Here is a 17,656-nt window from a genome sequence, read left to right as displayed (position 1 = left end):
TATATATGGACTAAACAAAGGCAAGTTCGAACGAGAAATCTGGACCGCTACGAATTTTCGCGATGACCTACAAGAACCAATACTGACATCATTGCCGCCAAATCTTCCAAGTAAGGAGCATCACCATTCACAAAAAGTGTGGCTTATTTGATCAATAGTGTGTTAATCAGTTTGTCTTTATGTTTGTCGATATTGATTAAATACATGAGCGGTGCAAGCTTGATGAGGAGGACTAGTCTTATTTTTGTGAAACATTCAATGCATTTTGATCCTTTCATCCATCTTGAGGTTCCGACTGATGAAGCCTGTTTCTCCTTTTACGAAAGGGGAGTGATGATGCCCTAGCGCCACCATTGAGGATCTCATTGGCAGTCAAGTACTATCCCACCATGTCTTGCACACCCTGACTTGAGTTTCCATCAACCTACCTAACGTCTGAAGACATCCTTCTAAACACAGACAGACATAATGAGTGGCTACATCGCTGACAACATGGAGGATCTGACACCTCTGACTTGGTACGAACCTGATACTATGATGATCAGCCATTTGGAGATGATGAATGAACAGGCAGGCCACACCCCGGGCGTATCGGACTACTATTGGCTAGAAAATCAAAGACCGGATGGGTGGCAAAACCCAGGGCAATTAGATTCAGCGTACCTTACTGTAGGATGAACATCAGTAAGCGTGCAGCGCTCTGTGCCTCTTCGGATGTCATCCCATACTAACCTGGTTCTCCGAATCGTCGGTAGGCATCCAGAGGTACCTGTTCAGGAGACACCGTTTCCAGCGGACGTGAAGATTCGATTAACCAACGGCTAGATGACTTCCGAGCTCAGTGGCAAAACAATGCGCCGGGCCATATCGACTCAGAGGGATATGAGACTACTTTCCCAGACACCAATCCAGAGATATACGGGTCTGGCATCGGGACTCAGCCCACGTCCCCTGCAAGCGAAATTAATCCTGCTTCGACCTCAAGGAGTCGAAGGAGTGCTTCCCATAGTTCTAAGGGGCAAACGGAAGGTACACGGTCATCAGCCAGTCGAGTCAAAAAGCCTGGAAGAGTCTACGATACATCGGAACCCGTTGAGCTTCCTCAGACACAGAAAAATAACATCTCAGCGGTTGAAAAGCTAGAGAGTATTCCGGTGCAGGAAAGGTCGCCATACCAGAGAGCTGAAATCAGGAAATACAAGAGTAAGTTTTAAAAGTGCAAATGATTTCGTCAACGTAAAGACGAACTTCACTATGCTGATGCATTGACACCTTCAATACAGAAAGAATTAATAGAGCTAGATCCCGCGGCCGCCAAACAAAGTATGTAGAAGAACTTGAAAAGTCTCTTGAGGAAGAGATACTTGAAAAACGAGAGATATTACCCAGTAAGACCATGTCAATGAGTTCAAGGCTTATCGAATCACCGAAAACTGGTCGATGCGAAATACACAGCGACAATCAGACTGGCCAGGAAGAATATAAGACCTTTGAACAGAGTACTCAGGAGTCCTTCCCAGAGTCGTTGGGAAGCCGGACAAGATTGCCCGATAATACCACTTCAGAGGGTTCAACTAATGCCAGATTGCTTGAAACTGCTCCAAGAAAATTAGAAAACAGAGAACATGTATACAGGCATGGAGACACGCCAAGTAATGAGTGGATACGTCAGCTAGCTTTGAGATCTGAGGCATCGAGGAGAGCCGAGAAAGATCAAGTTTTCATAGATCAAAAGCTTTTGTATGAAATAGAGAAAAGGAAAGCGCGGGAACGGTATAGTCAAGTTGCTGTGGATAGACTATCAAACTCAGATTATTTGGCTGGCGCGTGGTCTGAAGGTGTATATCGTCAATACTGGCAGGATATCAAGGATATAGAGCAAGAGGAGCAGATTCAAGGCTCCCCCAATTCTGCAGGGTATCTGGACCGTGGCTTGGAGCCTAAATATCAGTGATATTATAAATTGCTCAAGCCTGGCTCGAGAACATGTGTTCAGAATTGGCGGATCAGAGCTGACGTTGGGTTCGCGGAAAGTTAACTTATATCCCTGCTTGCCATCACGCCTGATTAGGCTTCAATCCAGCATTCGCACATGATGATATGTATTATGCATCTGGGTTTGAAATGGTTCGAAATCAATGCTGGCTTGCCAAAGTGCCACTATGATACTGTAATAGGCTTAAATAGAAGGGTGCCTGAGCATTTCGTCACATGGAAAGTTGTGCTAGTCATCTTAAACCATTTAAGCGGGTTGAAGTGATTTATTGTTGTTAGTGTGTGTCGGTTTAATGAGTATATAACACATATCGACAATATAAGAATAACGCAGTATTAAATCAAGACCCTAAAATTACTTCAAACGTATTTTAAAATCTTGCAAACTTTTGTAATATGCCTCCTCGCCGTTCTTCACGTACATCAATATCTCCAATAACAGGAGCGGATGACGTTTCTTCCTTAACTTTAGCTGAAGTACGTGATCGATTAAATAGAAATAATATTTTATTAGAATCACCTTTATTTGGTGGTTCACCAAATAAAAATCAAATTTCACCATCAATTGGAATGAATATAGGTATTGGTGAACCTGGACCAAGTTCAATGAGTTTTTCACCTTCACCTAATAAAATTCAAAATTATCAAATAAATCAAAATATTGATGATCCTGTTAGAAATAAATTATTATTAGCTCGTGAATCTTTATTAGCAAGAGAACAAGAATTAATGATGAATAATTTAAATATGAGTCCGAAAATTGAAATTGATGAACAACATATTAATGGGAATGGAGAAGAAAGTGGTAAGATATCATTTATGGAAAATCAAAATCAACAACAAAGTCAAGGAAGAAGTGGGAAAGCTAGAGTATTAAATAGAATAAGAGAAGATGAACATAATCTTGCAAGGAATGGATTGATATTGTGAGTACATTTAATCACGTTGAATTTGTCATATTTATGTTCTTGTTTATTAATGATAAAATTGTTTTATTATGGAATAGACCAATCGATCAAACATTACATCTAGGTCAAAGGGATTATCAAAATGCAACAGCTCAACAATTATCATATTTATCAATTAATCAAACTAGATCTTCTTCACCTAAACCACGTCAACTTAAACAATTTAATAATAATCCTAATGATTTATTTAATGAAGGAGGGGATGATGATGAAATGATAAGAGCAAATAGATTAGCAAGATTAAATGCATTTATGTCTTATAAACAATCAAATGATTCTGAAGAAGAAGAAGAATATGATGAAGATGAAGATGAAATAAATGATGAAGATAGAAAAATGTTAGAAAATCTAAAAAATAATCATAATTCTCTTCGTAATGGTAATGGTAATAATGAAGAAGAAGAAGAAGATGAAAGAAATTTTACATTAAGTGGAATTTCATCAGGAGGATATGATGGTAATGGAATACCTGAAAGAATGATTGATTCAATAGGTGAAGAAATTGATGAATTTGGTGAAGATGATGAAATTTTTGCAGAAGGTAATGATGAATATGATAATGGTTTAGGACAAGGTAGTTTAGCTGCTGGACCTGGGCGTTAAATGTTTTTGTTTTTTTTTCAAATTCAAATAGAAATTTCGTTTTTTGATAATTTTTACCTCTACATTATTAGATGTCATTCACGATTTTGTATATTAATCATATTGTCATTGACAATAACGTTTACAATTTGTATTCAATGCATAAAGCTGAAATCATCAAATCTGGTCAACGAAATGCTTTTTAATCTCATTGGAAAGGATTTTGCAATAGAGAATAATTCTGCAAGATACAACGACTCACTCACTCACTCAATATGTGGAAGGGAGAGACTTAGATATTAGGCAGTTTCAAGAGCGACAAACATGTTAGGATTGTATCCATGTATTAGATGTGAATTATGCATCAGGATGAACTGATCAGTCCCAGTAATGTATGTATGATATATATGTTTGTATTATTATGAGTTATGGTGAGAGGATGAGCTACACCAGATCTAAGAAAACAAGTGAAACAAGACTTTCTGCCATTTTCTTCCCCAAGAATCCTCTTAGTGGTCATATCGACTTCTTCTGCTTCCAGTCGACTGACTTATGTCGTTTTCGGACCAACTAATCGCTTAATCTGAAAGTTGGAAAAAGCGGCATTAGTAATACTGATCATTGTAACAGTATATTGTCAAAGGGTAACTCACAAAGTAATCTAGTCAAAATGTTGGCTCTAGTATTCTTGATGGCACTATAAATACCTTCAACCTCTTCCTGACCAACACCAGAGATATCCGCCATCAAATAAGCGATATCACCTTTTGAATCCGTAAATTGTTTTTCAATATTGTGATCCGCCAAGATGTTGTTGATTTGTTTCAAAACTCCAGGTTCGTTTCTGTGGACGTGACAAACTCTAATATGTCTATCATCCTTGATGGTAATTGATCTCAAATCAACTTCAGGGAAATTTACTGATCCAAGAGAACAACCAAATGTCAAATACCTATAAACGGCATTCGAGACCTCCGATCCGATAGCTCTTTGAGCTTCTTCAGTGGATCCTCCAATATGAGGAGTCAAAATTAAGTTGGAAACGTTTCTCAATCTTGGAATAAATTCTCCTAAGGTTTCGTTAAATCCTGGACCATTAGATCCTGGTTCTTTAGGGAAAACATCAACTGCTGCTCCCGCTAAATGTTTAGATTCTAATGCACTTGCTAAAGCATTCAAGTCTACGACTTTACCTCTAGCGTTATTAATGAAGAATGCACCTGATTTCATTTGAGCGAATTGAGCTTCTCCAATCATGTTAATTGTATCTTGAATCTCGGGCACGTGAAGTGTAACGAAATCTGCTTTACCCAATAATTCTTCCAATGTATCGACTTGTCGAGCTGTACCAAGAGGCATGATGGGTATCACGTCGTAATAGACGACTTGCATACCGAAAGATTCGGCAAGAACTGAAAGTTGAGAACCAATATGTCCGTAACCGACAATACCAATTGTCTTTCCTCTGATTTCCCAACAATTCTTTGAAATCTTGTTCCAAATACCAGCTCTCATTTCTTGAGTTCGGTCGACTATTTGACGAGACAAAGCAATGATTTCTGAAATGACCAATTCGGCTACAGATCGAGAATTGGCGTATGGTGAGTTGAATACGGCGATACCTCTCCTGGCGGCGTGTTCAAGATCGACTTGGTTGGTACCAATGCAGAAACAACCGATAACTAATAATTGCGGATTGGCATCAATGACTTTTTGGGTGATCTTGGTTTTGGATCTGATACCGATAGCATGATAATTTGGTAATTTGGCTATGAGCTCTTCTTCAGACCATGCTTTGGTGACGTGGTCAACCTAACCAAATAATCGAGTTATCAGCAACCGATGTCACAAGACAGAGGTCCTACTATGGGTAGTTGGGACAGGGAAATGCGAGAGCAACTCACCTCAAATCCTTGATTTTTCAAGAACTCGGCGGCATCTAAATTGATGTTCTCCAATAACAAGACTTTGGTGGTACCTTGTCGTTTCTCGGGTTCCTCTTCCAATGGATATGTCTTGGGTAAGAAAGCAGTCAACTGCCTTGCCATACCTTGGAAAGCACTTGTCAACGAACCAGAACCGGCTCGGAGATGACTAGAGGTAGAAGGGGAAGTAGAGTACGCTGCTCTTGGAGAAGTACCGAGTGAAGCCATGTGGGAAGTTGCTGGAGGGGATTGGGCGCCGTAAGAGGAGATCGGGAGACCTCGGGTATTTGTTGGGATTGGAATGCTAGGTGATCGTAGAGAGATCAGCAAGACATATAGTGGAAATCGAGAGCAGATCGTAGAAGCAAAGGCGTGGGCTCGATAGTTATTGAAACAGGGTGGTATATACAATTTGCATCATATCATCGAGAGCAGCCTTAAGATCCAAATCATACACGTTCTCCACTAGCCTCCTCTCACCAAGCTCGCCATTTTGCCCGAGATGATCTAGACTGCATGACAGATGACGTGCTTGATTTGATAAGACTCACAAGTTGGGAGGATCAGAAGCAGAGACAGAGGTTCTTCGACCTGGTACAGGTACAGAGTTGGACATTTTGATTGTGTATATGGTAGTATCAGGTGGAGGTGTGATTGAATATAAGGTATGCGGCTTTGCTGGTTCTAAGCTGATCTACAGCTTTTTTTCAATTTAGTTTGTAGGACGTTTGGTAGAGATATATGAAAAGATGTGATCAAGATGATTGTTTTATATGTATGATCAACAATCAATCAATGATTTTTTATCGATGCCGAGTCAATGAATATTGATAAAATTCGGAAAGTTATTCAATATTAATCACGCAAATAATGATGATGGCATCTTCATAATCATTTATTCGTTATTCAGATAATTCGCCAATTCCGAAAAAAAAAAGACAAGACGAGAGTCGAACAGATCTCGGGATCAAAATTATTAGGGTGACAATTTTGCCACGTGCAGCAATGGGTTTATCATTAATTTTCCATGAGTTTTTAACTGTTTTATCCACGAGCAAGATTTCCGAAGCTTGGTGGAGGTTTAACGAAGTTTATTGATGAGAAAGAGTATTATGATGATGAGAGATACATAGAAAACAGTATAAGATAGACTACGATCACAAGGATTATACAATTACACAGTCAAGAACTGATTCCATAAGCGACACCTGAAGGAAGGTAAACAATATCGCGGAAGATTGCCTTCGGCTGAAGACATAGCGAATCTCGTGACGAACGATCCTTGAGGCCCAGCTTTTGGACTTTTGTCCAACTATATAGTCTGCAAGCATCATGGACTTTCTACCTACACAACAACTGCCTTCAGCACCTCGTCAAGGATCCTCAATAAATCCACATTCGCGTCATTTTCACTCATTTAGACATCCTTTATTCATTAAACATCCTTCTTCAATAACTCACATTCATTTTAACCCTACAAAACCACATCGATATGCAGTAACTTCGTCTACCCGTGTTCTGATATATGCGCCTAAAACGGGTAAAGTGGTGAAGACGATATCTAGGTTTAAAGATACGGCTCGAAGTGGAGAATTTAGAAAAGATGGGAAATTATTAGTTGCTGGTGACGATGAAGGACAAATACAAGTTTTTGATATAAATAGTAGGGCAGTCTTGAGAACGATGAAGGAGCATAATCAGTAGGTCTCTTTCTGTCACGAATAATCTGACCTCAAGCGACATGAGCTCGTCCCTTAATTTCCTTCATCAAGAGATGTTGCAAATGTAGAAAGGCTTATTGAATTGCTCATTTCCAGACCCGTTCGAGTTACTCACTTCTCACCACACTCGCCACAAATAGTATCTGGATCAGACGATACAACAGTGAAATTATGGGATCTCTCAACTCAAACTTGTTTGAACACATTATCTTCGCATACAGATTACGTACGATCAGTAAAATTTCATCCTTCCAATCCTTCTTTATTACTTTCTGGTTCATATGATTCAACAATACGTTTACACGATGTGCGTTTACCTGAAGATACTTCTAATGTGATAACGATGAGACATGGAGGATCACCTGTTGAAGATATAGGTATATTTGATTCCGGAGGAATTGGAATATCAGTCGGAGGACCGATATTGAGATTATGGGATTTGACAATGTCAAACAAATGTTTAAGAGCATTATCAAATCATCAAAAAACCATAACATGTCTTTCATTTGATGGAGAGAAAAAAAGAGTTTTAACTGGAAGTTTAGATACAATGGTTAAGATATATGATATTGAAGACTGGAAAGTTGTTCATACAATGAGATATCCAGCTCCTATTTTAAGTTTAGCTGTTTCTCCAGATGATACGCATATAGCGGCTGGTTTAACGGATGGAACTTTAAGTGTCAGAAGAAGAGATCAAAAAGCTAGTGAATTTAAAGATGATATTGAAGGTCAAAAGAGTTTATCAATAGTTGGAGGTTCATATGAATATTTCGCAGATATAGAATCAATTTTTGGAAAAGGTCATGTAAAAGCTAAAAGAAATGAAATGGGTCTTGCAAAAGGAAATGTAGATGAATTTAGAGTTGAAACTCGTCGTAAGAGGAAATTAAGGGAATTTGATAAATTCTTGAAAAGTTTCAAATATCAAGCTGCTTTAGATGCTAGTTTGAAAAAAGTGAGTAAAAAGTGTTCAGGTGTTAGACAGAGTAAGAATGTTAATTGGGATTTAAAAATTGTAGACTGTCAGACCAACTTCGACTTTCGCATTAATACAAGAACTTATATATCAAGATGCTCTTAGAATAGCATTATCAGGAAGAGATGATGTTACTCTAGAACCATTATTACAATTTTTAGTTAGACATGCGATAGATCCGAGATTTGGAGAAATGGCAGCTGAAGTTGCAGGAGTTGTGATCGGTAAGTCATCCTTGAATTAATAGCTTCAAACCGCTTTTTTTCGGATTTTCCGTTATAAATCTGAGCTCATATTCATGGTTATTGTCTACTCAGATTTGTATACACCCATCTTAGGTCAATCACCAATATTGGATGAAATGTTATCGAAATTACAGGGTCGTATAGAACGTGAATTATCCTTCCAAAGGGAATTGATGAAATTGAAAGGTGGTTTAGATATGACGCTGTCACAAGCTGCTATGAGTAGATTGGTAGATGCTGCTTAGCTGTAGTATGCACCAGATTACAAACTTGATTATTCTTTTTGACCAAGTCTGTTTCTGACTTTAGACTCCCAGACATGTTTTTGCAGAACGTGGATTTTGGCATACGTATAGGTCGTATGACTTATGCAATTCGAAGGCATAACACTGTCTCGGTATTGTGATTGAAAGGACATACTGTACTACCCTGCGCACTTGTTATACAAATCGAGTAAGCTCATCGAAGTATATAACATATCTCTCTCTCTATTTGAACAAACTCAGATCACATTTCTAGCACCATGATTAGTTCCGACATACCTGAAGGGGTTCCATCGACCCTACAATATCCAGGGCTTATATTTGTTTTGGACACAGCTCGAGCTCCAGCACTAGAATTGCCATACCTGCGGTCAGGAAACTTGACCTACGCCAGTACTTCTCGACCTGACGGAACGATACAATGGACACCAATTCACTTTCTGGAGATTCATTTGGGTACTTACGATGTAAGTGCATGATTGAGAACATCGTGAGGCATAACTTGACTGATGATGACCTGATGTACATATAGCTGAATTGCCACCGGACTGATTTGGCGCGAAGCTGGGTTATTGGATTGAATGCCGTTCGAACCTACCACATAATCTCACAAACCGTGAGCTTGAAGTTAGGTTGGTGGCAAAGCATCTGGCAAAGAAGTGAGATACGCAAACTAAGGGAAAAGCTAAGACAAGTGAGTTCGCAAGCATAAGCCTGCTTTCGCTTCATTGTCCTTATTTTGAAGTCAACGCTTGGAAGAAGTCGTGATGTCTTGTTGAAAGATGCTTTTGTTTCCCCCCTGAGTCTGCTTTCGCTTCACTGTCCTCATTCTGAAGTCGACGCTTGAGGGGAAGTCGTGACGTCTTGTTGAAGATGCTTTTGTTTCCCGTCTATTTGGCGCGATGATGAAGTAAGCAAATGCTGGTTTCTGGTATCAATCTCTAGCTCTTAGGATGGGGTTTGCCTGTCATAGCAGAATGGAATGCCGATGCTCAATTGACAAATAGTATTTGCTAGCATTCGGTAAATCCAGGATCGTCTGAGCAACGGCACATATCAATGTCAAGCTGACGAGCAAGCGATATAGAAATCCTCGACGATGCCCTTGCTGAACTGCACAGACGAGAGCAATATGCGCATCCGCCGAAGCAATTGGATATGGATACACTCTTTGACCTTACTTCGCTCAGAGACCGAACTGCATATCAAACAAAGAAGAATTGTCCAGACTACATGAATTTGACTTTCGCTCTAATTGCTGATGTCTTCCTCAAACTTGATGACTTGACGTTAGCAAATGAAGTAGCGCGTATTTGGAGAGTTCTGGGTTTGACGCCCGTCAAAGTGCCACTCTGCCGGGTGCAAGGCGTACATTTGGGATACGATATCGATCATGCTAGTTCTGATGGTACACCTGAATCGAAGAATTCGGATTCGACTTTGGCTGAAACACCCACTCAGAAAGTGAGTCTATCTGTAGTCTCAGATCACCTGGACGCCGCTCATATTGAATGGCACCTTAGCCAAAAGCTTCAAAAGCTTCTTCTGTCGTCGAAGGCGTAAAGATGGTGAGTACCTTGATGAGCATTTATGCTCGCTACTGATGCATACCAATTCCAACTTTTAGTCAGAACAACCTTTCGTATCGACACCTCCAGCCAAGTGATAGATAAGAATACCTACGATCTTATGTTCCTCAATGTGTTGTATCCGACTGCATGAATGCCTTGAGAATCTCCTAGTTACATGAATGAATGCATCACGCAAAGCATTCTCAGAGGTCACGTGATGCGATCTCCTAAATGCACACGCGAGTTGAAATGTTGGTTGAGGTGGACGCGATCGATTTCATGACGAACATTACAAATTACTCGTATCATTCCATATTCCTGGTTTTCGACTGCTTTACTTTTTCCAATAAAGCACCGGGTCAACTGTAGAGTTGATTAGCTTTCCCTGAAGAGCGGTCGATACTTACCATTCTACCTACCAGAGCGTCAGCGATCAAATTAAGTACAGTCCGCCGAGATGGTATGTCAACCTCATCAACTAGTATGACAAATATGACTTAGATAGCTGACTATCGCGAAGCCTATGTACGCCGCAGAATCCACCTCGGCTCCTAGGCCACAATTTGAGATGGGTAAATCAGCTCGCATTTGAATGGTCACGCTGAATAAAGCTAATCTTTCCTCTTAATTCTGGTAGACAAGGAAGCCGAGGATAGGTTTTGCAAGTTTGTGGAAAGGATGCCTGAGGTGAGCTATACAACGATCTCGCTCATCCGCAAATAGTGTAATTTCCTTTACTGACACTATCAACCTACAGAAAATGGACGGTATGATCAGATTATTCGATCGAGGTGTGAGCAAGCCTTTCTATTCCTCATGAATATTCGAATCGTTCCATCTAATTAATTGTATTGTCGCAGGACTACTACTCGGCCCATGGAAAAGATGCTATACACATAGCCAATGAAATATTCAGAACTACCACTGTTCTGAAATACCTTGGATCAGGTAAACCCTCGACTAGTACATCACAAGCATCAAGAGGATTAGCGTCAGTCACAATATCTCCATCGCTCACGAAGCAATTTTTAAGGGACGCATTAACCATCAAACAAATGAGGATCGAAATTTATGTACCGGAAGAAAGAGTACCAGGTAGAAAGGATAATACTAGATGGGTATCGAATAAAGTTGCTTCTCCTGGAAATTTGATTCAACTGGAAGATTTACTTTTTAATGATCAGAGTTTATCAAGTAGTAGTGTTATTGCTGCTCTAAGGATTCAAGTCAAAGAGTCGCAAAGAATAGTGGGAGTAGCTTATATTGATAATAATGAGAGACTTCTGGGTGTTGGGGAATTCGTGGAAGATGAGAGTTTTGGCAATACTGAGGTGAGCTTCGCCCCTACTCGGATTCATCAAAAAATTATATGAGGCGAACCCTGGTTGCTTCGCCCCCGTCTCCGTCGTTCTCATCGCCTCTGATCTGTCCCCTCCTCGGCCTACTTCTTCTATTCAGTCAGCCTACCTATCCTCTGACGTATACATGCGCCTTCCTCTTGCTCCTTTACCAGCCCATCCTTGTACCGATACTTGCTGGTCCCTTCCCTAAATCTCACCTCCCCCTTCAACTAGTCTGAACAGAATCAAGTCCCCTTCCGACGAGTCGAGATCATACAAAGGAAACTGACTGGTTACTTCTACTCATAGTCCCTCCTCATTCAGCTCGGAGTGAAGGAATGCATCATGCAATTAGATGAAAAGGAGACGAATCACGATCTGACCAAATTGAAGACTCTGATAGAAAGATGTCAGATCATAGTAACACCTCGAAGACATGGTGAGTCAGCCGGTCGGTTTTGGTCGTGTAAACTCAACAGCTGATGGGCTCTCCATACATATAGCCGATTTCCAAGCTCGTAATGTGGAACAAGATCTGAATAGGTTGCTGGATGAGACGAATGCTGGTGTAGCATTGCGTGCGTTAGCTTTTCGATAATTGCCAGTTTACCAGGTCGAGCTGACAGCATAATCTCCTATTTTCAGCCGAATTCGACATGAAAGCAGCTATGTCTGCCATGTCAGCTTTACTAATTTACCTAAACCTTCTGGCAGACACTACAATGCACGGCCAATACCGACTACACAAGCATGACTTGTCGCAGTATATGAAACTCGATGCTTCCGCTCTCAAAGCTCTCAATTTGATGCCTCAACCGAATGAAACCGGTGGAAGTAAGAATATGAGTTTGTATGGTTTGTTGGACAGATGTAAGACAAGTCAAGGGAAAAGGTTATTAGCAAGGTGGCTAAAGCAGCCTTTGGTCAACAAGCATGAAATCGGTCAGTCCACCCCTCAAATTCTTACGTTGCCCTTTTGTTGAATTGCTCAGACTGATCGGCGTGGTACCTTTCATAGTCCAACGGCAGACTATCGTCGAAGCATTTGTGGACGATACCACCGCGAGACGATCGATACAGGTCTGTCCACCTCCCCCAAGTGATGTGATTTTACAAGATCGGTAGCTGACGGCGACCCGCACAGGATGAGATCCTTAAAGTCATGCCTGATTTCCATCGCATATCTAAGAAATTTCATCGTAGAGTCGCTGGTTTGGAAGATGTCGTTAGGGTGTATCAGGCTGTCAACAAGGTCAGTGATGCAGTACAGCCTGACTTATAAAAGGCTAATTTAGTATGTTGCTCTCCAGCTACCTGATCTCAACAGGATCTTGGAAGGAGTCGAACCGCTCAACGCGATCGCTAAGGATCTGATAGAAGAGGTTTACCTGAAACCACTACGTGTGCGTACAGCAATCATATTGAGACTCACGAATGACCGATCAATCTTCTGACTTGCTGCCATAGGAACATGCGGACAATCTCGCCAACTACACTCAGATGGTTGAAGATACAATAGATCTGGAAGAAATGAATCGTCATAACTTCGTTCTCTTGCCAACTTTCGATGATAATCTAGAAAGGCTAAAAAAGGAGCTCTTAGAAGTTCGAGACCAGCTGGATGATGAGCATATGAGAGTCGGTAGAGAGTTAAATCTGGATACTGACAAGAAGTTGCACTTGGAGAATCATCAAGTGTACAAATACTCTTTCAGAGTCACCAAAGCCGTAAGTTGCTACTACTGACCCCACGCGAATTTACATGAACTCATGCCCATCTTACGGTGCGTTGTAGGAAGCCGGAAGTCTGCGAGGCAAGAAGGGCTACATAGATCTGGCGACCCAAAAATCCGGTACCATATTTACCACTCCCCATCTCAAGCAGTTGAGCGAGAATTATTTCGATTTACAAGCTCAATACGACAAGAGCCAAAGACATCTAGTGAAAGAAGTTGTCGGAATTGCAGGTACGTGACTTGTCGATAATGGGAAACCCCTGGGCCGGTGACCTCAGCTGATCTGTGAGACCAGCCTCGTATACCCCTATATTGGAGATCCTGGACAACCTCATTGCGGCCATCGATGTGACCGTCAGGTGGGTACCATGAGAGCAAGATCGATCGTTCGAGGCAGCTGATCAGGTCCTATATGTACAGCTTCGCCCATGTGTCTGCGAACGCACCCATCCCATATGTCAAGCCTACTTTAACGGAGAAAGGTGAGCTCGGTACTGACTTGCACTGGGAGCGTGAAACTGAAATTCGTCTCGAAGGGACCGGCGACATAATATTGCAGAATGCTCGACATCCCGTACTCGAGATTCAGGATGATGTGACTTTCATACCGAATAACCATGATATGCGCAAGGGTAAGCAGTTGGATTCCTTGCCTCGAAGACGGCGCTCTGGCTGATACACGTTATACGCTAGACGAATCAGAATTCATCGTTCTCACCGGACCCAATATGGGAGGTAAATCGACATATATCCGACAAATAGGTGCGATCGCCCTCCTAGCTCAAATTGGGTGCTTCGTGCCTGCCGATGAAGCTCAATTGCCTATATTCGATTGTATACTCGCAAGAGTGGGTGCCGGAGATAGTCAGCTCAAGGGAGTTTCCACGTTCATGGCTGAAATGCTGGAAACCGCCACTATCCTCAAGGTAAGTCGCTCATTTAGCTTATGACTTTAGATCGAAATGATATACTGATTCAATGCATGTAGTCCGCCACAAAGGACTCTCTGATCATCATCGATGAGCTTGGACGAGGAACGTCTACATACGATGGTTTCGGATTAGCATGGGCAATCAGCGAGTGAGTCTTGCCACCGCACCAATATGCACATCATATTGTATGCTGAGGTAGGAGTATAGGCACATAGCATCTAAAATTCGATGTTTCTGCCTATTTGCTACTCATTTTCACGAATTGACTTCTCTCGATCAATCCCTTTCCCACGTGAAGAATCTGCATGTAGAAGCGCTTGTCAGCGATAAGCGAGATGCGAATGGAAAACAGGATAGGAATATCACCTTGCTTTACCAAGTGAAAGAGGGTATGTCATTCTGTGCACTAATCTCGGGATATGGCTCATACTACAGCAACGAGTATAGGGGTATGCGATCAGAGTTTCGGTATCCATGTGGCTGAATTGGCTAATTTCCCTGAAAGCGTGGTCAAAGTGAGTTTGTGAATGCTTGCGTGATACTAGCGGCTGACAATATCAAATCTGACAGCTCGCGAAGAGGAAAGCGGAGGAGCTGGAAGACTTCGGAGGTGATTAATACGGCTCGGATTATGCTATGATATCAGAATAGAGCTGACCCTCAGATTAACAGATGGGGATCCCGATGAATCACTGACCAAGTATACGAAAGAAGAAACGGATGAAGGCACAGCTCTTATACAGCAATTTTTAAATACTTGGAAATCCCGTACGACCACTCCAATGAATGGTGATGGACAAGGAGACGAAGACATGGATATGTCGGAAGAAGATATGTTGGCTGAACTTAGGCGTACGGTGGAAGAGTACAAAGAGCGATTCGAGGGAAATGAATGGATCAAGGGGGTTGTGAATACCTTATAAGCTATACTTACACGTTCAGCATTCAATCAGTTGATCATCACAGACATGACAACTCAACATTGTATACCAAATGCACATATATATAGCATGTTCCTGTCATGTCATGTCATGCCCCGCCTTTCGGATAATTTTCGCCATGTGATCCGGATGATCAGGCACCATCATGACTGAAATCTGACAAATTAGCCGGATCTTTTTTTTTTTTACCCGCATTTCTCGTTTGCATTTCAGCGGATATCCCACACGTACCCCATATTGTTCTGTACTCTTGCACCGTATGAATTGTGCACCTGCGCGGTCATCCGAGAATTTTCTCTTACCTGCTCTTCTTTAGACTTCAAGCTGTTCACAAATTTTTGTAAATTTCATTGTGTCCCAGATCTCCAATAATAATATCTTGCGCAAGATGAGCCCCTCATCAGCTTTGCCTTCAGGCGATATAGAATTAATTGCTATTTCAGGTCAAAATCCAATCTTACAATCCGATTTTCAATCAGTTGGAAGATCTACTGAAGATGAAAATCCATTCCAAAGTCCCTCTTCCTCTAGAGTAAATTCTACATATTCTATAAATCAAAATATCAATCTTTCACAGAATGATCATTCAAATGAAACTCAACAACGTATATCAAGTCCAAGTCCAAATAGAGATCGTACAGAAGAAGGACATAATCCAACTGAAATTTTACCTCCAGTAGATGGAGGATCAAAAGCATGGTTATTTTTAGTTGCTGCTACATATATTGAAATTATAATTTGGGGATTACCATTTTCAATTGGTGTTTTACATGTTTATTGGACAAATACTTTATTTAATGGACAAGGTGAATCTACAATTACTTTAGCTGCTACTTTACAAACTGGTTTAAGTTATATGACTATTGCTTGTTTTGGACCGTAAGTTTTTCTTCTATCCTTGAATCTTCTCTTCTTTTGGTTTTTTTACTGATACGATGCTTTGAAAAAAAAAAACACAGCATCTTTACTGCATATCCTCGAATGACAAAGACATTACAAATTGGAGGTTTGACGGTTGCTTCTTTAGCTATGATTGCTAGTGCTTTTGTCACTAAACCTTGGCATTTAATCGTGACAATGGGTATATTTTACCCTTTAGCAAGTGGTAAGTTAATCCTATATTTACTAAAGGGAAAACCAAGGTCTTCAAAAAGTAATAAACCTGATACTAAACATGTTTATATAGCTACTTATTTCCCGTGTGCAACTTTACTATTCGAGTGGTTTCATGCTAAAAGAGGATTCGCTTCCGGTGTAATGTATTCTGGAACTGGATTAGGTGGATTCATTTTCCCTTTTCTAATGCAAGGTTTATTAAGTCGATTTGGATATAAAGCAGCAATGATTTCTTTAGGTATAGGATATGCTATAACTGGAAACATTGCTTTATTAGCTATTCAAAGAAGAATTCCACTTTCAAGATATTCTCAAGATAATTCAAGTAAAAGAAGAAGAAGACCTAGAATTGATTGGACTTTCTTAAGAAGAAGTGCATTGTATTTAGCTATTTTCACTATTGCTTTAACTAGTATGGGAAATTTCATTCCTAGTTTATGGTTGCCATGTGAGTTCCTGTTCAGATAAAACGCCTAAACCATATGCTAATTGACATGATAATCTAGCTTTCGTGAATGAGGTTGGACTTAATAAACCTAATGGTACAGTTCTAATTGCTATACTCAATGGTAAGTTGAGAATTTCTGCTTTTCATGAATGCCAAGTTAAATTCAATCAAAATCACAGCGTCCTCTGTACCTGGAAATGCATTGCTAGGCTATCTGTCAGACAAATTACCGCTCAAATGGACAGTCTGTATTTCATGCGTGGGAAGCGCATTATCTTGCGCTTTCTTATGGGGATTCGGAACGAATAGTGCAGTGTTGGTGGCTTTTGCAATTACCTTTGGGCTTTTGGGATTAAGCTTTACTACACTCTGGACTCAAATGGTAGGAACTATCTCTAGTGAGTCATAGTTGCTTCAACCTGTTTCGCCTATGATCTGATCTTCGCTCATCTGAATTTTTGGTGGGTTTAGAGGACGATCCCGTTGTCACTGGATTGACTTATTCAATATTCGCTTTCATGAGAGGTGTTGGTAACTTGAGTTCAGGTGAGCATGTTTTCATGTTTGTGCTCCTTGCCTGACTCACACACGGGCGGTTCGTGGCGGAGAATTATCGTTGACTATTGTTTTTGATAGGTCCAATCTCGGACAAATTGCTCAAGATTGGCGTGCTCAGAGGTGCGACAGGTGCATATGGCTTCCATAACTATGTAAGTTCACATCTACCTGTCCTCCTCTGATCCATCGACTAAGCTAATGACAACTATCGACTTAGGGTATCTTATTAATATATACCGCAGTAACGATTTTGAGTGGCGGGATTACTGGTCTAATGTTCAAATGAAACATCATACTTGGATGGGTAAGCCGATGTCGAAGAAGAGCTATCGTATT

General features: G+C 40.8%; 7 protein-coding genes across 7 annotated transcripts; 6 read left to right on the top strand and 1 right to left on the bottom strand.

The window, feature by feature from the left end:
- Positions 1–492: 492 nt before the first annotated feature.
- On the top strand, positions 493–1,954 carry I206_106474 (uncharacterized protein; the record flags this gene model as incomplete). Its single annotated transcript, XM_019158973.1, has 3 exons — positions 493–669; positions 756–1,203; positions 1,284–1,954. The coding sequence occupies 3 exons, from the start codon at positions 493–495 to the stop codon at positions 1,952–1,954; spliced, it is 1,296 nt and encodes a 431-aa protein (XP_019008111.1).
- Positions 1,955–2,391: 437 nt separating this feature from the next.
- On the top strand, positions 2,392–3,566 carry I206_106473 (uncharacterized protein; the record flags this gene model as incomplete). Its single annotated transcript, XM_019158972.1, has 2 exons — positions 2,392–2,921; positions 3,002–3,566. The coding sequence occupies 2 exons, from the start codon at positions 2,392–2,394 to the stop codon at positions 3,564–3,566; spliced, it is 1,095 nt and encodes a 364-aa protein (XP_019008110.1).
- Positions 3,567–4,163: 597 nt separating this feature from the next.
- I206_106472 (phosphoglycerate dehydrogenase) lies at positions 4,164–6,086 on the bottom strand (the record flags this gene model as incomplete). The annotated part of the gene is made up of 3 exons (XM_019158971.1): positions 4,164–5,357; positions 5,450–5,774; positions 6,022–6,086. The coding sequence occupies 3 exons, from the start codon at positions 6,084–6,086 to the stop codon at positions 4,164–4,166; spliced, it is 1,584 nt and encodes a 527-aa protein (XP_019008109.1).
- Positions 6,087–6,802: 716 nt separating this feature from the next.
- Positions 6,803–8,660, top strand: I206_106471 (uncharacterized protein; the record flags this gene model as incomplete). The annotated part of the gene is made up of 4 exons (XM_019158970.1): positions 6,803–7,170; positions 7,288–8,149; positions 8,214–8,394; positions 8,488–8,660. The coding sequence occupies 4 exons, from the start codon at positions 6,803–6,805 to the stop codon at positions 8,658–8,660; spliced, it is 1,584 nt and encodes a 527-aa protein (XP_019008108.1).
- Positions 8,661–8,938: 278 nt separating this feature from the next.
- I206_106470 (uncharacterized protein) lies at positions 8,939–10,344 on the top strand (the record flags this gene model as incomplete). The annotated part of the gene is made up of 6 exons (XM_019158969.1): positions 8,939–9,145; positions 9,211–9,294; positions 9,686–9,701; positions 9,766–10,142; positions 10,202–10,246; positions 10,306–10,344. The coding sequence occupies 6 exons, from the start codon at positions 8,939–8,941 to the stop codon at positions 10,342–10,344; spliced, it is 768 nt and encodes a 255-aa protein (XP_019008107.1).
- Positions 10,345–10,772: 428 nt separating this feature from the next.
- I206_106469 (uncharacterized protein) lies at positions 10,773–15,180 on the top strand (the record flags this gene model as incomplete). Its single annotated transcript, XM_019158968.2, has 21 exons — positions 10,773–10,821; positions 10,887–10,936; positions 11,007–11,042; positions 11,110–11,580; positions 11,899–12,028; positions 12,093–12,167; positions 12,235–12,531; positions 12,608–12,669; positions 12,734–12,841; positions 12,900–12,992; positions 13,057–13,317; positions 13,385–13,556; positions 13,621–13,684; positions 13,746–13,807; positions 13,862–13,957; positions 14,019–14,251; positions 14,314–14,405; positions 14,465–14,646; positions 14,705–14,772; positions 14,828–14,867; positions 14,930–15,180. The coding sequence occupies 21 exons, from the start codon at positions 10,773–10,775 to the stop codon at positions 15,178–15,180; spliced, it is 2,892 nt and encodes a 963-aa protein (XP_019008106.2).
- A 406-nt stretch (positions 15,181–15,586) lies between these two features.
- Positions 15,587–17,606, top strand: I206_106468 (uncharacterized protein; the record flags this gene model as incomplete). Its single annotated transcript, XM_019158967.1, has 8 exons — positions 15,587–16,077; positions 16,158–16,303; positions 16,385–16,762; positions 16,821–16,883; positions 16,942–17,160; positions 17,234–17,308; positions 17,399–17,472; positions 17,538–17,606. 8 exons carry the CDS (start codon positions 15,587–15,589, stop codon positions 17,604–17,606), a joined length of 1,515 nt encoding a protein of 504 aa, XP_019008105.1.
- Between the last annotated feature and the right edge of the window lie 50 nt (positions 17,607–17,656).

Source organism: Kwoniella pini, chromosome 9, assembly GCF_000512605.2.
Source record: "Kwoniella pini CBS 10737 chromosome 9, complete sequence".
Taxonomy (NCBI): Eukaryota; Fungi; Basidiomycota; class Tremellomycetes; order Tremellales; family Cryptococcaceae; genus Kwoniella; species Kwoniella pini.
This window is presented reverse-complemented; position numbering and strand designations above follow the sequence as displayed.